Source organism: Parasteatoda tepidariorum, chromosome 2 (assembly GCF_982258835.1).
Source record: "Parasteatoda tepidariorum strain Cologne lab strain chromosome 2, Ptep-v5.0, whole genome shotgun sequence".
Lineage (NCBI taxonomy): Eukaryota > Metazoa > Arthropoda > Arachnida > Araneae > Theridiidae > Parasteatoda > Parasteatoda tepidariorum.
In genome coordinates, this window is record NC_141756.1 from 59,559,170 (window position 1) to 59,572,816 (window position 13,647).

The 13,647-nt window shown below is 28.8% G+C and overlaps 1 protein-coding gene across 1 annotated transcript in view; it reads left to right on the forward strand.

Moving 5' to 3' along the window:
• LOC107447722 (arrestin homolog) overlaps positions 1-13,647 on the forward strand; it is a 101,161-nt gene that overhangs the window by 57,722 nt on the left and 29,792 nt on the right. Inside the window, exons 2-3 of the mRNA XM_071177571.2 lie at positions 5,300-5,543; positions 11,768-11,960. Coding sequence (XP_071033672.1) covers positions 5,300-5,543; positions 11,768-11,960 — 437 coding nt within the window. The remainder of the gene's footprint in view (positions 1-5,299; positions 5,544-11,767; positions 11,961-13,647) is intronic.

Sequence of the window (13,647 nt, forward strand, 5' to 3'; positions counted from 1 at the left end):
TTTAAAATAAAAATTCTGCAATTTCCCGAACCAACTCTAAGAAAATAAGTCTCAGATAGATTCCAAAGATTTCAGGAGGTTTCTTGAAATAAGAAGTTCAGAGAAGTGTAAATCAGATTTGTAGCTTTTCTAAAGCAATAAAGCTTTTACTCTCAACTCTAATCTGATTGCTAAAGAAACAAGAAAAGATTCGGATTGGATACTCTTCAAGATTTTATCTTATATTTGAGGAAACACTAGTTAAGGTCTATGCCTAGTGAATGATGCGAATATATAAATAGAATTCAAATTACAGAGAAAAAAATGCTTTTTTTTGTTGTTGAAATAGTTTAATTTGTGGAAATTGTTATATGGTAAATTTTAAGTGCTAATAAAATTTGTACTTTTATCATTCGCAGTCAAAAAAATAATCAATGTTGGAAGAGAAGAAGAATTAGGAGAACCGAGTGGTTAAAATAGAAATTATCTGACTATTTTGAACACTGTAAAAAATTGACACTTAAATTTAACAAAACTTCCTTAGTTTTTGACGAAACAGTTTCCGAGTATATGCTCCGAGCGAACATTTCCTCATCAAAGTGACGAAAGAACTATCGTCACTTCTGCGAGGTAACGAATTTCGTCATTAGTACAGAAATATTTCGTCTTTTAACAAAAAAAATCTCGCAATTCCCGAATGTATCTAACTTTCCTAATAATCACTTTATCGTGAGCGCCAAACAGCTGGATCATTGTATCCTTAATAAAACAATAAAGACAAATGTAACAGATAGATAAATTACACCCATGCCCAAAGCGGATTTCGAACCCGGGATCTTCCTGGTACAAAGCCAACTCCTTGACCATGATTAAGAATAGTCGGCTCAGCTCGTAGTCAAAAAAATAATCAATGTTGGAAGAGAAGAAGAATTAGGAGAACCGAGTGGTTAAAATAGAAATTATCTGACTATTTTGACATTAAATTCGATCGTCTAGTCTCCATCCTACTTTCGTTATTTTAGTTGACGATCTCCCACGATGCATTACGATGAAGTACGAAATGAGGAAACATTTTCGTCATATATTTGAGAGTTCATCGCAAATCAAGTGATTTCGGGACGAAATACTTCTCAAAATTAACGAAATATAGTTCAAGGATTTCTGAATCGCCGAAAGTGAGAGTTTAGTATACGAGAGTGAAAAATTGACAAATGTTTAGACTTTCATTGTTGGTATCCTTGTGATGCAAAAAAAAAAAAAAAACTACGATCAAGGTAGTCTTTTGAAAATACAAAATTAGCGAATAACTTTGTAGTACCAATATGTAATATTTATGAAAGAATTCAATGTGCATGAAGCATATTAATTGTTACCATCCATGCAATTTTTCATTTTTCACACAGAGAAATTAACTATGTTTAAAATTACCAGAATATAGTACCAAAGCGCTTTGGTAATGTTTTTGGTAAAATTAACAATAAAATATGATAAAATTTGATATGATTTTACAATTTATGATAAAATTTGAAATGATTTTATAATTTTTGATAAAATTTGATAAATATAGAAAAGTTTAGTAATTTTATCATAATACCTTAGAGCGTGGCATAATCATTTATTCGGTTAAATTTACTTTTCAGTTAAGTATTTCTTGCATAAATTTTAAAATTCCAGGATATAATAAGTAAAGTCAACAAAATGAAATCTTAATTTCAATTAACCCCATAAAAAAGGAAGTAAAAATTTCTGTTTACGGTTTCTTAATATCTTCACCCGTCACTTGACAAGCGTCACGTGACAATGATCACTTATCCTTTCTATGACCTTTATTCTTTAAGGTTCCTATGGGGTGTGATATGGCTTTTGTCCCCTTAGTAAGTGTCGTTGTATTCAAACAAAGCTGTCAAATTACCATAAATAAGATTGTATTCAAATTGTTAACTTTGAAAAAAGACTGGTTACTAACTGCGTTCATCCTATACGGTTAAACAACAATAATTTTATCGCACCAACTAAGTCCACCCAGTGAAGCAAATTAGTTCCCTTCAGCTGTGTACATATTATAGCAGAGAGGGCTAATTAGGCAGTTCCATGACCCAAAAAACAGGGGGTTCGAGACCCAGTATTGGCACCACAATAATTCATTTATTCTTTTCAACGCATATCCATTACATAAAGACAAACCTACCTCCTAAGTCCGATTAAACTTCTTTTCACGGTTTTAAGACCATAGACTAGTTGTAAACCTTTTCAAAATGGTAACAGTAAAAAATGTTATTTTTCCGTAAATTTTACAGTTAATTAGCCGGATAGACTGCTGCCGATTATTTCACCATAATTTTAGAATTAAAATTCTAACAGAGTGTGTTGCACTCCATCCTAATATTCTTTGGATATTTCATGTTGTTGCTTCGACCATAAATTATAAATGAAAGCTCTCTGTTATTTTTAGCAGGCAGGGTGTAATTAATTCTGAATTTTAAAATATCTTTAACTTTAAAAAAAAGTCAATTTTAAATACTTTAATCAAAGTTGAGAGAACAACATCCTTTTTCTTAACTCACAAGCTCTCCGTCATTTTCCTACTCCAACAACAACTTCTTTCTTTTAAGAGAAATGAAAGAACCTGAAAATGTACTTTTTATATTCATATCCGCAAAGGTTGTTAAAGTGTCAACAATGATTGATTATTATAACATCAAGTCTGTCGTTGCTCTACTCAATAAACACATAAACATTTATGATGTATGTATAGAATTCTAACCATGATAAAAAAAAAACTGTTATACATCATTTTGATCGCAATGGAGTTTTCTTTGTACTAAAATCAGAGAAAAACAAATATTTTCGTTATTAGAGAAAGCGTGCATTGTTAGAATTTTCATTTTAAATTTACTGTAAAACAACTAGCAGCAGGCAGTTGCAAAAGCACTTCAAAAATAGGTGCTCTTTTTCAAAACTTGCCAGACGTAAATGAGAAAAAGAAAAAATGATTTGAAGTATAAATCGTAAGTTACCAACAAACGAGGAAAAAATAAAGATGAGAAACAGAACAAGAAAAAACCACAGTGGCCGAGTAGGGCAAATTAGATTAAAATGCATTTTAAACCAGCTACGGAGTATTGGTGGGGAACTAGTGTCGCTAAAAAAGGAATCAGCATTCATATGAAGAAAACAAGATTCCAGGACATCAAGATGAGCTGATGTGACAGATGTAGAAATAATTATGTGATTGTCGAAATTGAATTTATGAGCAAGATTCCAACAATTTGCATCCATTGATGATTTTCTCGCATTCTTGATAACTGGCTGCTGTATTTGATTTATTGAAAACCTACCAGAGATAATCAAATCTATAATTAGTTAAGTATCTACATAATTAATTTCGTCTAGAAGGCCACGGTACATCATAAAATTCTTTAGTGTATTTTCTGTGATCTGTATTAAATTCTAATCAGCATTTTGGGTTTTCAAATCATGCTGACAAAAATTTTAAACATATTACCGACTCGTATTAAGGTGATACTGAATAAAAAATAAAAAAGCACCCGACCTATTCAAAACATGTATATTGACATGAACAAAATAAAAAATGTGTGAAATTTGACCCATTAATAACATCTTTCCGTACTATACCGGACAAAAAAAACGATAATTTAACTTTAATTTTAGGTTCGATAGAACTATAATAAATTATTAATCAGATGAGAGTAAATTGTTTACTAAAACGTTTTAGATGCTCTTCATAATTCTTCTTTTTTATATCTTCTCGTCTTTTCTTTTTAAAACATTCTGAAAAAGTAAATTAGCCTGTCTGCAAAAAAAGCAAAATTGAAATTTCTTAACAATTACTTCAAAAATCTTGAATTACACAGATTTGTGATTCGTAAAAAGGTTATCTTATTTTGATTTAAATTTTTTAAAACCAAATGCAATCATAAAATTTTTATGAGGAACTTATAATTTATAATACGTGATACTAGAAAAATAAAAGCATATTTTTTTGTTTCGATTATTTTTTGTTAATGTACCCATCAGAAAATCTTTTAAAGAAAACAAATTTAAATTCAGTTATAAAAATTAGTTTAAAGTAAAAATAGTTCAAAGTAATATAAATAAATTACTTTGACAGTATATTTCTAAACTAATTAGTTGATTAACAATCCTATCAAACATTATCATTAAAAATTAAATGTTTTTTTTAATAATTTGTGACTTTCTTAATTTTGAACTCAAAAAAGATATGCTTTTTTGAAAAAAAATAATTTGTAAGGGAGGAAAAGTATATCACTTAACTAAAATATAAATTTCAAAAGAAAATAATTGAATTCATTCTGAATTTGAAAGCATAATTGTATTCTTCATTTTAAAAAGCAAGTGTGACCACAAATTTCAAAACCGACTTTTATGCATAAATATTACATTCGTTTATAAAAATCAAAAGATTATATTTTTGAAAAAAAGTCTGGGGCTCGATTTCTGGTGACGGCTTGAAACCCGTCCAGTTTCAAACCGATAGGTATCAGATTGTCTGACAAGTAAAGATGATCTGTGCGCAATGCTGGCCACATTGCCACCATCATGCCGCTAGTCACGAAGTTAAAACACCTTAACCTCCACGGACCCTCTACCCTACAACATGCTGTTGCAGGGTGTTTTATTTTTGCATAAAAATAATAAGTGAAGTAATAGTCTTTTATTTACGTCCCACTAGAGCTACAACTATTGGTAACGACGATCTGAAAAATATTTTTGAGGATTATTCGAAGATATGCCACCAGAACTTTGCGGTGGGGTTTGCTGACCGATGTCAGTGATGTCTTTCTAAGAGCCGGGTCTTACGATCAGCCACTATGGAGCAAATAATAGCTATAGGAGCCACGATGGCTCAGGAGATAGAGCATTCGCCTTCCAATGAGGTGTACGGGCTCGAATCCCCAGCGATGGTTGGTCGAAACGAATCCGCATTTGGCTTGCACCAACCACAGTGTTGACGCGAAGTATCGTCAGGGGTAGACGGATCATGGGTTAGAGTCCCTTTTCCGTAAGATTAACCGTAAGAGGTTCTTGTGGTCTTCCTCTTCATGTAACACAAATGCGGGTTAGTTCTACACAAAAGTAACTCCACTGAGGCAAATTTCACCCCATACTTGATCCAGGAGTTTCCTTGTCTTCTGTATTGGGTTCACAATTACAAGGCTCCAGCGTTGAACATCAGTAGTCGTAAACTCAAAAAATTGGGTCGGCTGTTCAACGAAAGTTATAAAATAAAATAATAGCTGCATGAACTATTTCTGATCATTGCTAATTTTATTTACAGAGTCTTGAAAAAGCAGAGCCCAAATGGCATGTTGACAGTCTACCTCAGCCGACGAGAATTGATTGTTGAGGAAGGTGGCGTAGTAAAACCTATTGATGGAGTTGTTTTAACTGCATCAGAAACAACACAGATAGAACCAAGCAAGCTATTTGCTCTAGTTGTTCTTACGTTTCGATATGGACGAGAAGACGAAGAGGTGATGGGGCTTAAATTTTATACAGAAGCAATCTTGCACTATGAACAGGTAACTGCCATAAAATTATTATAATTAAAAATCGTGTGCAAAACACTATAATAACATAACTCGATATTTTTGTGCATACCTTTTTTCTGATCAAGGTGTCTACACTGTAAAAATTCCGGATCAAATTACGGCCGGTATTTTTTACCGTAAAATCTATTTTAACGGAGCATGTTTGGAACAAAAATTCTGAAATGAACTAAGTTTAACAGTAATAATTACCGTAAAATTGCTGAGACACTCGAATCGAATAAATTATTATACAGTGAAAATTACGGTACAATATTTTAGATAAAAATGTATTTTACGATAAAATAAATTTTACCGATCAGACACCCAAAGTGACGGTACATTGTACCATAATTTGTTCCGAAATTTTTTACAATCTAGTTGTATCTTCAAATTGGACATTTATCAATCACATTTATTTATTTATTTATTTATTTATTTATTTATTTATTTATTTATTTATTTATTTATTTATTTATTTATTTATTTATTTATTTATTTATTTATTTATTTATTTATTTATTTATTTATTCTAAAATATAAATTTTTACAATTATCTAGCTTCAGTACAACAGCGAGTTCTAGTTTTAGTACCATACTAGTTTAATGTAACTTAAAACTCAGTTGAATAAAAAGAAATTTGTGAATAGAGGATATATTTCAGCAACTTTAAATATTTTATAAATTAGTTACATTTCACTCTGCAAAAAAAGTAAAATCTCTCAAACATTGCCATCATTTAACCAAATAAATTTAAATTATCTTTCTTTGGGGTAAGTATACTTTTGTTGTACAAGTGAAGAGACGGATAATGTTAGAATTTAAATCAAAAGCCGTCAGGAATAGACCATCTTTAAAAAAAGGAATAAAGTTACTCTATTTTGGGTGATCACAACTTTACTTGAACAAATAAAGCGACAAATGATGTCAGACTTGAAATCATATACCATAAGTCATAAATTAGCATTTGACAAAGTAAACTAAAATTACCATATTTTGGGTAATGATACTTTACTTGAACGAGTAAAGAGGCAGATGATGTCAGAATTGAAATTATAAGCCATCAGTTATAAATCAAAGTAAACTGAAATCACCATATTTTGGGTAATTATACTTTACTTGAACGAGCAAAGAGACAGATGATGTCGCAATTTAAATCATAAACCATCAGAAATAGACAGTCCTTAAAAAGATAAGTAAAAATTACTATATTTTGGGTAATCACACTTTACTTGAACAAGTGAAAAGGCAGATGATGCCGGAAGAGAAACCATAAGCCATCATTAATAGACCATCATTTGACAACATAATTTAAAATCAGCATTGCTTGGATTATTATACTTTACTGGAACAAAGAAAGAGACAGACGATGCCAGAATTGGAATCATAAACCGTTGAGAATAGGCCATCATTTTACAAAATAAACTAAAATTACCCATTAATTGGGTAATTATACTTTGCTTGAATAAGTAAAGAAGCAGATGATGATGGAGTTGAAATAATAAACAGCCAGGAACAGTTTATGCAAATTACTTCATTATGATCGTAGAGCAGCATTACCGTTTAAACAAAAACAAATGGAGAATAATAATTTATTGATCTTTAAATTAATTCCATACTACCTAATCCTATACTCCCAAACTACATAACCTCAATCAAAATTTTATACCAAACTATATATTGCTAGTATTTTTATTGTTAAGCAATCAACAAAACTAACAGTTAAAAATGCCATCAACTTTAATAATAGAATTAATAATTTCTGTTGTCAAAAATTAATATAAGAACACATTTCTCGAATACCTGCATTGTTATGACATATTTTAAATCCAGAAAATACGTTCTTAACGTAAGAAAACATGCGTAAAATATGCAAAAATGGACGTCAAAATTTATTTATCTTACTTCTTTTATATTTCCATTTTAGCAGTCTGACACTTAAATTAATTTTATTTGTTAAAATAAAAGTGTAAATGAATTGTGAATAAATTTATAAGAAAATGTCACTCACTCTATTATAAGCGCAATTTTAAAGACATTATGTTTGATCAAAACAAGCAGATCTTATCTTTTGAAAATTAGTTAAGTTTAATGGCTTATTTAAAAGCCCTTTTCAAAATCCCTTTAAAGCTCTGACATTAATGAAAGCTCTATTGTTTTCATTTTGCTTCATTGTATTGTCTTTAAAACCTTCAAATCATAAAATATTATTTTGTTCATTTTATTAAAAACTATTATTTTATGCCTGTAAAAATTAAATATATATTGAAACAAATGTATGGCTTAGAATACATCTTTTCTTTTATATACAAAGGTTAATTTACGTGAATTCAAATGCTTTACAAATATTTTAGTGATTCATTATTTCTAAACATTTTAGAAAAACTTCATCAATTGTAAAAATGTAATTAAAAGTAACTATTATCGTTTTTTAAGTATTCCGTATTATTGAAAAGTGTAAATACTATGGCGTATTTTTATTGCATTTAAAAAAAATTTCTGGCATTATTTTGCTGATTTTGCAAATCCCTTATTAAAATGATATTTATTGTAAAAATCAACCTTCATTATGCATCTTCATTGCATTGCATATGTTCGAATAAATAATTCATTGAAAATACTTTTAATTATGTTTATATTTAGGAAAAAAAGAACAATTACGCAATGTTTACAATTGCAATTATAAAGCAATGTTTTATTGCTAGTTTTACCAAAGGCGTTAGCTTAGTAATCCGAAAAAATTAGAATGCATTTCGGGGTTCTGATAGAGCCAGAAACACCGTCAATTTTACCATATTCTAACAGTTTTGACCATACTTTTCTTTTTAGTTTATGGTGAGATTTCAAAATAATTAACAATTTGAGAGATCACTTCAACGCTTTCCAAGGAATTTGAACGATTTTTTCAAATAATAAATTTGAATAATATAGTTCAACGAGAGCTGTTGCTGCTCAGGGGATAGAGAACTCACCCCACTAATGAAGATAAAACAAAGAAAAATTATAGACATATGAAAAAAAGGAGGGAAATAATAAGTAAAAAAATAACAAACAACAGCTTTCAAAAAAAAAAAAAAAAAAAGGATGAAATTTTATTTAAAAAAACCGGAAAAAGGAAGAAAAAAAAGATGTAATCTTTTCATCAGCCCACACGATTATATCCGCAAAACAGAGTGCTTTCTGATATTGTATCAATAAAGCCAAAGCAAAATATATTAATACAATAGTGTGAGGAGCACTCAAAAAAATTTTTTTACAAAAATTACAACAAATAAAATAGAACACAAAAGGTAAAATTAAGTAAAAATAACATGTAAAAACAAAAAATAAAAGAAAAGAAAAGAAAAAGAAAAAACAGTATAAGAAATGGGCTAAAAAGCGAGTAGCGAAATCAGATCTACTTACATGGACGGGAAATTTTTAAGAATGATTTAAAAATGTTTTCTCAAAAAGATTGCCAGATTACAAAATATGAAAACAAAAGCGCAAATTGAGTGTAAATGGAGGGTTTTAAAGTGCCGTTCTTACTGCATTGCTGAAGTGATTTGTTATTCTGTGCATTGATTTGTTAGTTACCAAGGATGGGCCCGAAATGGATGTGCGCAAGGTAATATTACACTGGATAATTTTAAAAATTCTGTTTTGCAAATAATTTTAGCCACGGATTTACACGAAATGGATTAGCACATGGAAAAATTATATAAATAATCGAAGAAAAAAAATTTTAATAGATAATTTTAACACGGATTTTCCCGAAATGGATTTGCACATGAAAAAACTAACAAAGAAAAAATTTAGTAGATAATTTCAGCCACGAATTTGCCCGAAATGGATTTGCACATGGAAAAATTGTATAGATTAACAAAGGAAATTATTTAGTAAAGGAATTTTTTTGTTTTTCTTAACTTTCTTCTTCGTGTTTTCTTGTATTTATTTATTTATATTACATACATATATATATATATATATATATATATATATATATATATATATATATATATATATATATATTAAAGAACATAAAAAAAACTTTCAATTAAATAAAACTGCAGGTAACAAAAAGTAGAAATATATCGCTTGTTTTAAGAGTTCGCATTATTTCCTAAAATGATTAAAATGATTTTAAGATTTGACATATAAATTCTGTAACTTAGAATTTGAACGTGACCATCGTATCCATTTAAATAATTCGACTTATTTTTGATGCATTAATTTTATTAAAAATTTATGTAAATGTTTAAGCTATAAACATTGAAACTAAAAAACAAACCTTGGAAACTAGTTTTTATTTTGTATTTGCATAAAATGTAATATTTAGTTTTTGAAAATACCTCAAACAATCTTTTGATAGGAGAAACAATATTTACCGGATCAAATAAACAAGAACATAAAGCTTATTTTTCTGTAAGTCGAAAAATCCTCCTTGTTAAACTTTAAAGTTTTCCTTTCGCAAAAAATGGCAGATTTTCTCTTATATTTCCCTTCGGGGTTCAGATTACTTTTTGAAGTTTAAGTTTATCCACTTAAGTGTTTTTGTTTAAGGAAAGACATACAATGTAGTTTTAAATTTAAAAATTGAAAATTTTATTTCTAACTTGACTGGAAACATTAATGTTTTCATATATTATTTTATGCTTGACAAATTAAAATTCATAAAAATTTCTGCGAAAACTAGGTATTTTCTTAGGTAGTGATTTATTAAAAATATAAAAAGTCTATTTCGAAAATGGTTAATTTTTTGTTAGTTTGTAATTTTGCCTTGGATATTTAAACATGTTTTGAAACAATTTTCCTGCCGTGAAATATTTAACTGCAGTTTTGATAACTTATCGAAAATTAAATGCTAAATGTAGGTTGTTAATTTTATTGCCTAATTTGAATTAGAATTAATTACTTAACATTTTAGAAGTAATTACTGAACCAGGGTTGTTAAATTATTTTTTGCTCTCAAATTTGTTCATTTTTGATCTAATTACTGAATATGGGTTGTTAATTTTATTGTTTAATTTGATCGTTTTTGATCTAATTGCTAAAAATACGTTGTTAATTTTCTTGTCTAATTTGATCATTTTAGAACTAATTACTGAAAATACTTTGTCAAATTTCTTGTCTAATTTGATCATTTTAGAACTAATTACTGAGAATGAATTTTGAATTTTTTTGTCAAATGTGTTCATTTTAGAACTAATTATTGGAAATGATTTGTTAATTTTACTGTCAAATTTGTTTATTTTTAAAGTCAATACTGAAAATGGTTTGTTAATTTTATTGTCAAATCTGTTCATTTTAGAACTAGTGAAAATTGATTGTTAATTTTATTGTCAAATTTGTTTATTTTGGATCTAATTACTAAAAATGAGTTGTTATTTCTAATGTCAAATTTGTTCAGTTTAGAAATAATCACTGAAAATGAGTTGTTAATTTTATTGTCAAATACGTTCCTTTTACATCTAATTACTGCAAATGGGTTGTTAATTTTACTGCCAAATTTGTTCATTTTAGTACTAATTACTGGATAGGGGTTATAAATTTAATTGTCAGATATGCTCATTTAAGAGGCGCAGTCTGTTAAGACACCACTAACACAGCTGGTTGGAGAGCTGGAGGTTGTGAGTTCGATGACATTGGCAGAAAAATAACCGACGTGTATACGCAGTTAGGTACGAGTTTAATCTGCCGTGGCTAAAATTCATCTTATTGGTTGAGGTGCGGCTGTTTGGTGTCAAAAAGTGGGGTATCAGAAGAGTACCAGCTCAGACAATGTCCTCAACGTCTGATCAGGAGCAAAATTACGAGGCATTCCTACCATATTATTTAAGAGATAGAACCCTAAAAATGCGACTAGGTGTTTAGCAATGGTTAAGTGATGATGAAGCTCATTTGAAAACATTTCTGTACGCTTTAAGAAAAAACAACTTGTAACAGTTTGAGTAAAAATTGGTATTTTAGTTGCATTTAACATTAACAAAACTATTTAACAAAACATTAATTACTAGGCAAGAAGATATCCTCTCTTTTTCATGTCCTTTAAAATACGTACTTAATGAAAATTTGGTCTAAAAAAATTAATATAAAAAATAGGTGCATGCGACTCCTAGTTTAACTTCGTGCCCCACAACAATTATTTCTTAGTTACAGTTTATATTCAAAGAATATATGTAAGCTTGAGAAAATAATATTCTTTGGTTTTTTTCATTCCACTATAATTTAATTTCTAGATTTATCCATGTGGGGAACGGAAACGTCCGTTGACAGCGCTTCAACAACACTTATTAAAAAAACTTGGACCAGATGCCCATGCCCTAACTGTGAGTGTTTCAGGACATGCACCTCACTCTGTAGGGTTGAAACCTGCACGTGCATATGGTGGAAGCCCATTAGGAGTTACCTACGACCTTAAAGTATTTCCAGGTAAGTATTCGCAAATAAATATTATAATAGTATGGTTTTTAATTAAATTATTGTTCTTGATACTTAGATTGAAAACTAAGTTTATGAACATGTTAAGTAACAAGCTTTAAAAGTTAAGCACATGGGCTTGTTCAGTGCCATAACAAGATTTGAATGATGAGCTGATAAACATGTTAAGTGCCATAACGAGATTTGAAAGCTAAGCAGATGAACGTTACAACGTAACTTACGAAGCGTTATGACGTGACGCACGTTGTATGTTATCTGTCATAACGTACAACGTGTGTCACAATGTGCAAACATAATGACATAACGTACAACATTTATAATTTCAATCAATAAATTTTATAATAATAGTTGAACGATTAAGAAAGTAGCATGTTTAATGTCGTAACAAAATTTGAAAGAGTCACAGATTAACATATTAAGTATTTTTATACTACAAGGAGAAAAACCACCTTAAGAATATACTAAAAATTATTTTTAAAACGCCTACGTAACGTTATAGCATGACGCTCGTTGTACGTTTTACGTTATAACGTACAAGCATAACAACATAACGTGTAAGATGTGCAAATTAAGCTGTCAATAAACGTAGTAATAATAGTAAAAAAATAAGCAAAATAGCATATTTAAGATCTTAAGAAAATTTAAAAGCGTTACAGATTAACATATTAAGTACAGTTTTATACTACAAAGAAAAAAATGAAATAACTTATGCATCTAAAGCATGTAGAAACGCTTTTCAAAACAAGTTATCTCCCCAGTAAAACCAGTTTTGTTTGGAAGCATAAGATAATAGACTATTCTTAGGGTCTTAGGAATTTAAACGCTCTCAAAATATCATTTAAAATATTCTACTTTGGTTTGTGAAGTATTTGAAGAATTTTTCATCTTTTTCGGAAAAGTTTTTTCTCCTTTAGAATAATTTTTGTGAAACTAACTTCCATTCACTAAAATCATCATGGAAAATCATGGTCATCCAAACTATTATTAATTTATTCCAAGTTAGAATTCGATTTTTTCCATAATTCGAACTTAAATGTGTCTCTATAAGCAGCTCTTTTTATTATGGTGCTATGAAAATAATCTAAGCAAAACTGTAATTTTTATTTCAATGATGCTACAATATGTCAATAATTTGAAAGGAGATTTAACAGTTCTGTAACATTGTAAGCAATCTTTCAATTAGTTATTTGAAATATAATAAATAATTATATTAAACGGTAGTAAAAACGAAATAGAAAATTGTTATTTCCTTTATTTTAGATCCTCCGAATATTGTTATTTCTTTAAATAAAAAAAACATACAACTATATTTTTTTTTATCAAGAGCTTATTACAGTTTTCATATTCCAATATTTACAAACTGCTATTTCCATTCATTTGTAATATTTCTTTTAATCAAAACAGTTAATAACAATACTCTCTGATAGTTCGTTTATTAAATAAAAGCAATCGGAATACTTATTATATTCGAAATGCTTATTTAATTTCGTTATTCAGAGAAAATAACGAATTGTTAATTATAAGCGAAATCAAAATAAATCATCCCACATAATAATTTATTTTAATGCTACTGTTAAAAAAAAATATTTTTCTATTTGCGATAAATTTTTCTAGTTGTTAAATGTAGTCATAGTATGAAGCTTTCAAATTTTGAAGAACTGTTAAACTTAAACAGAAC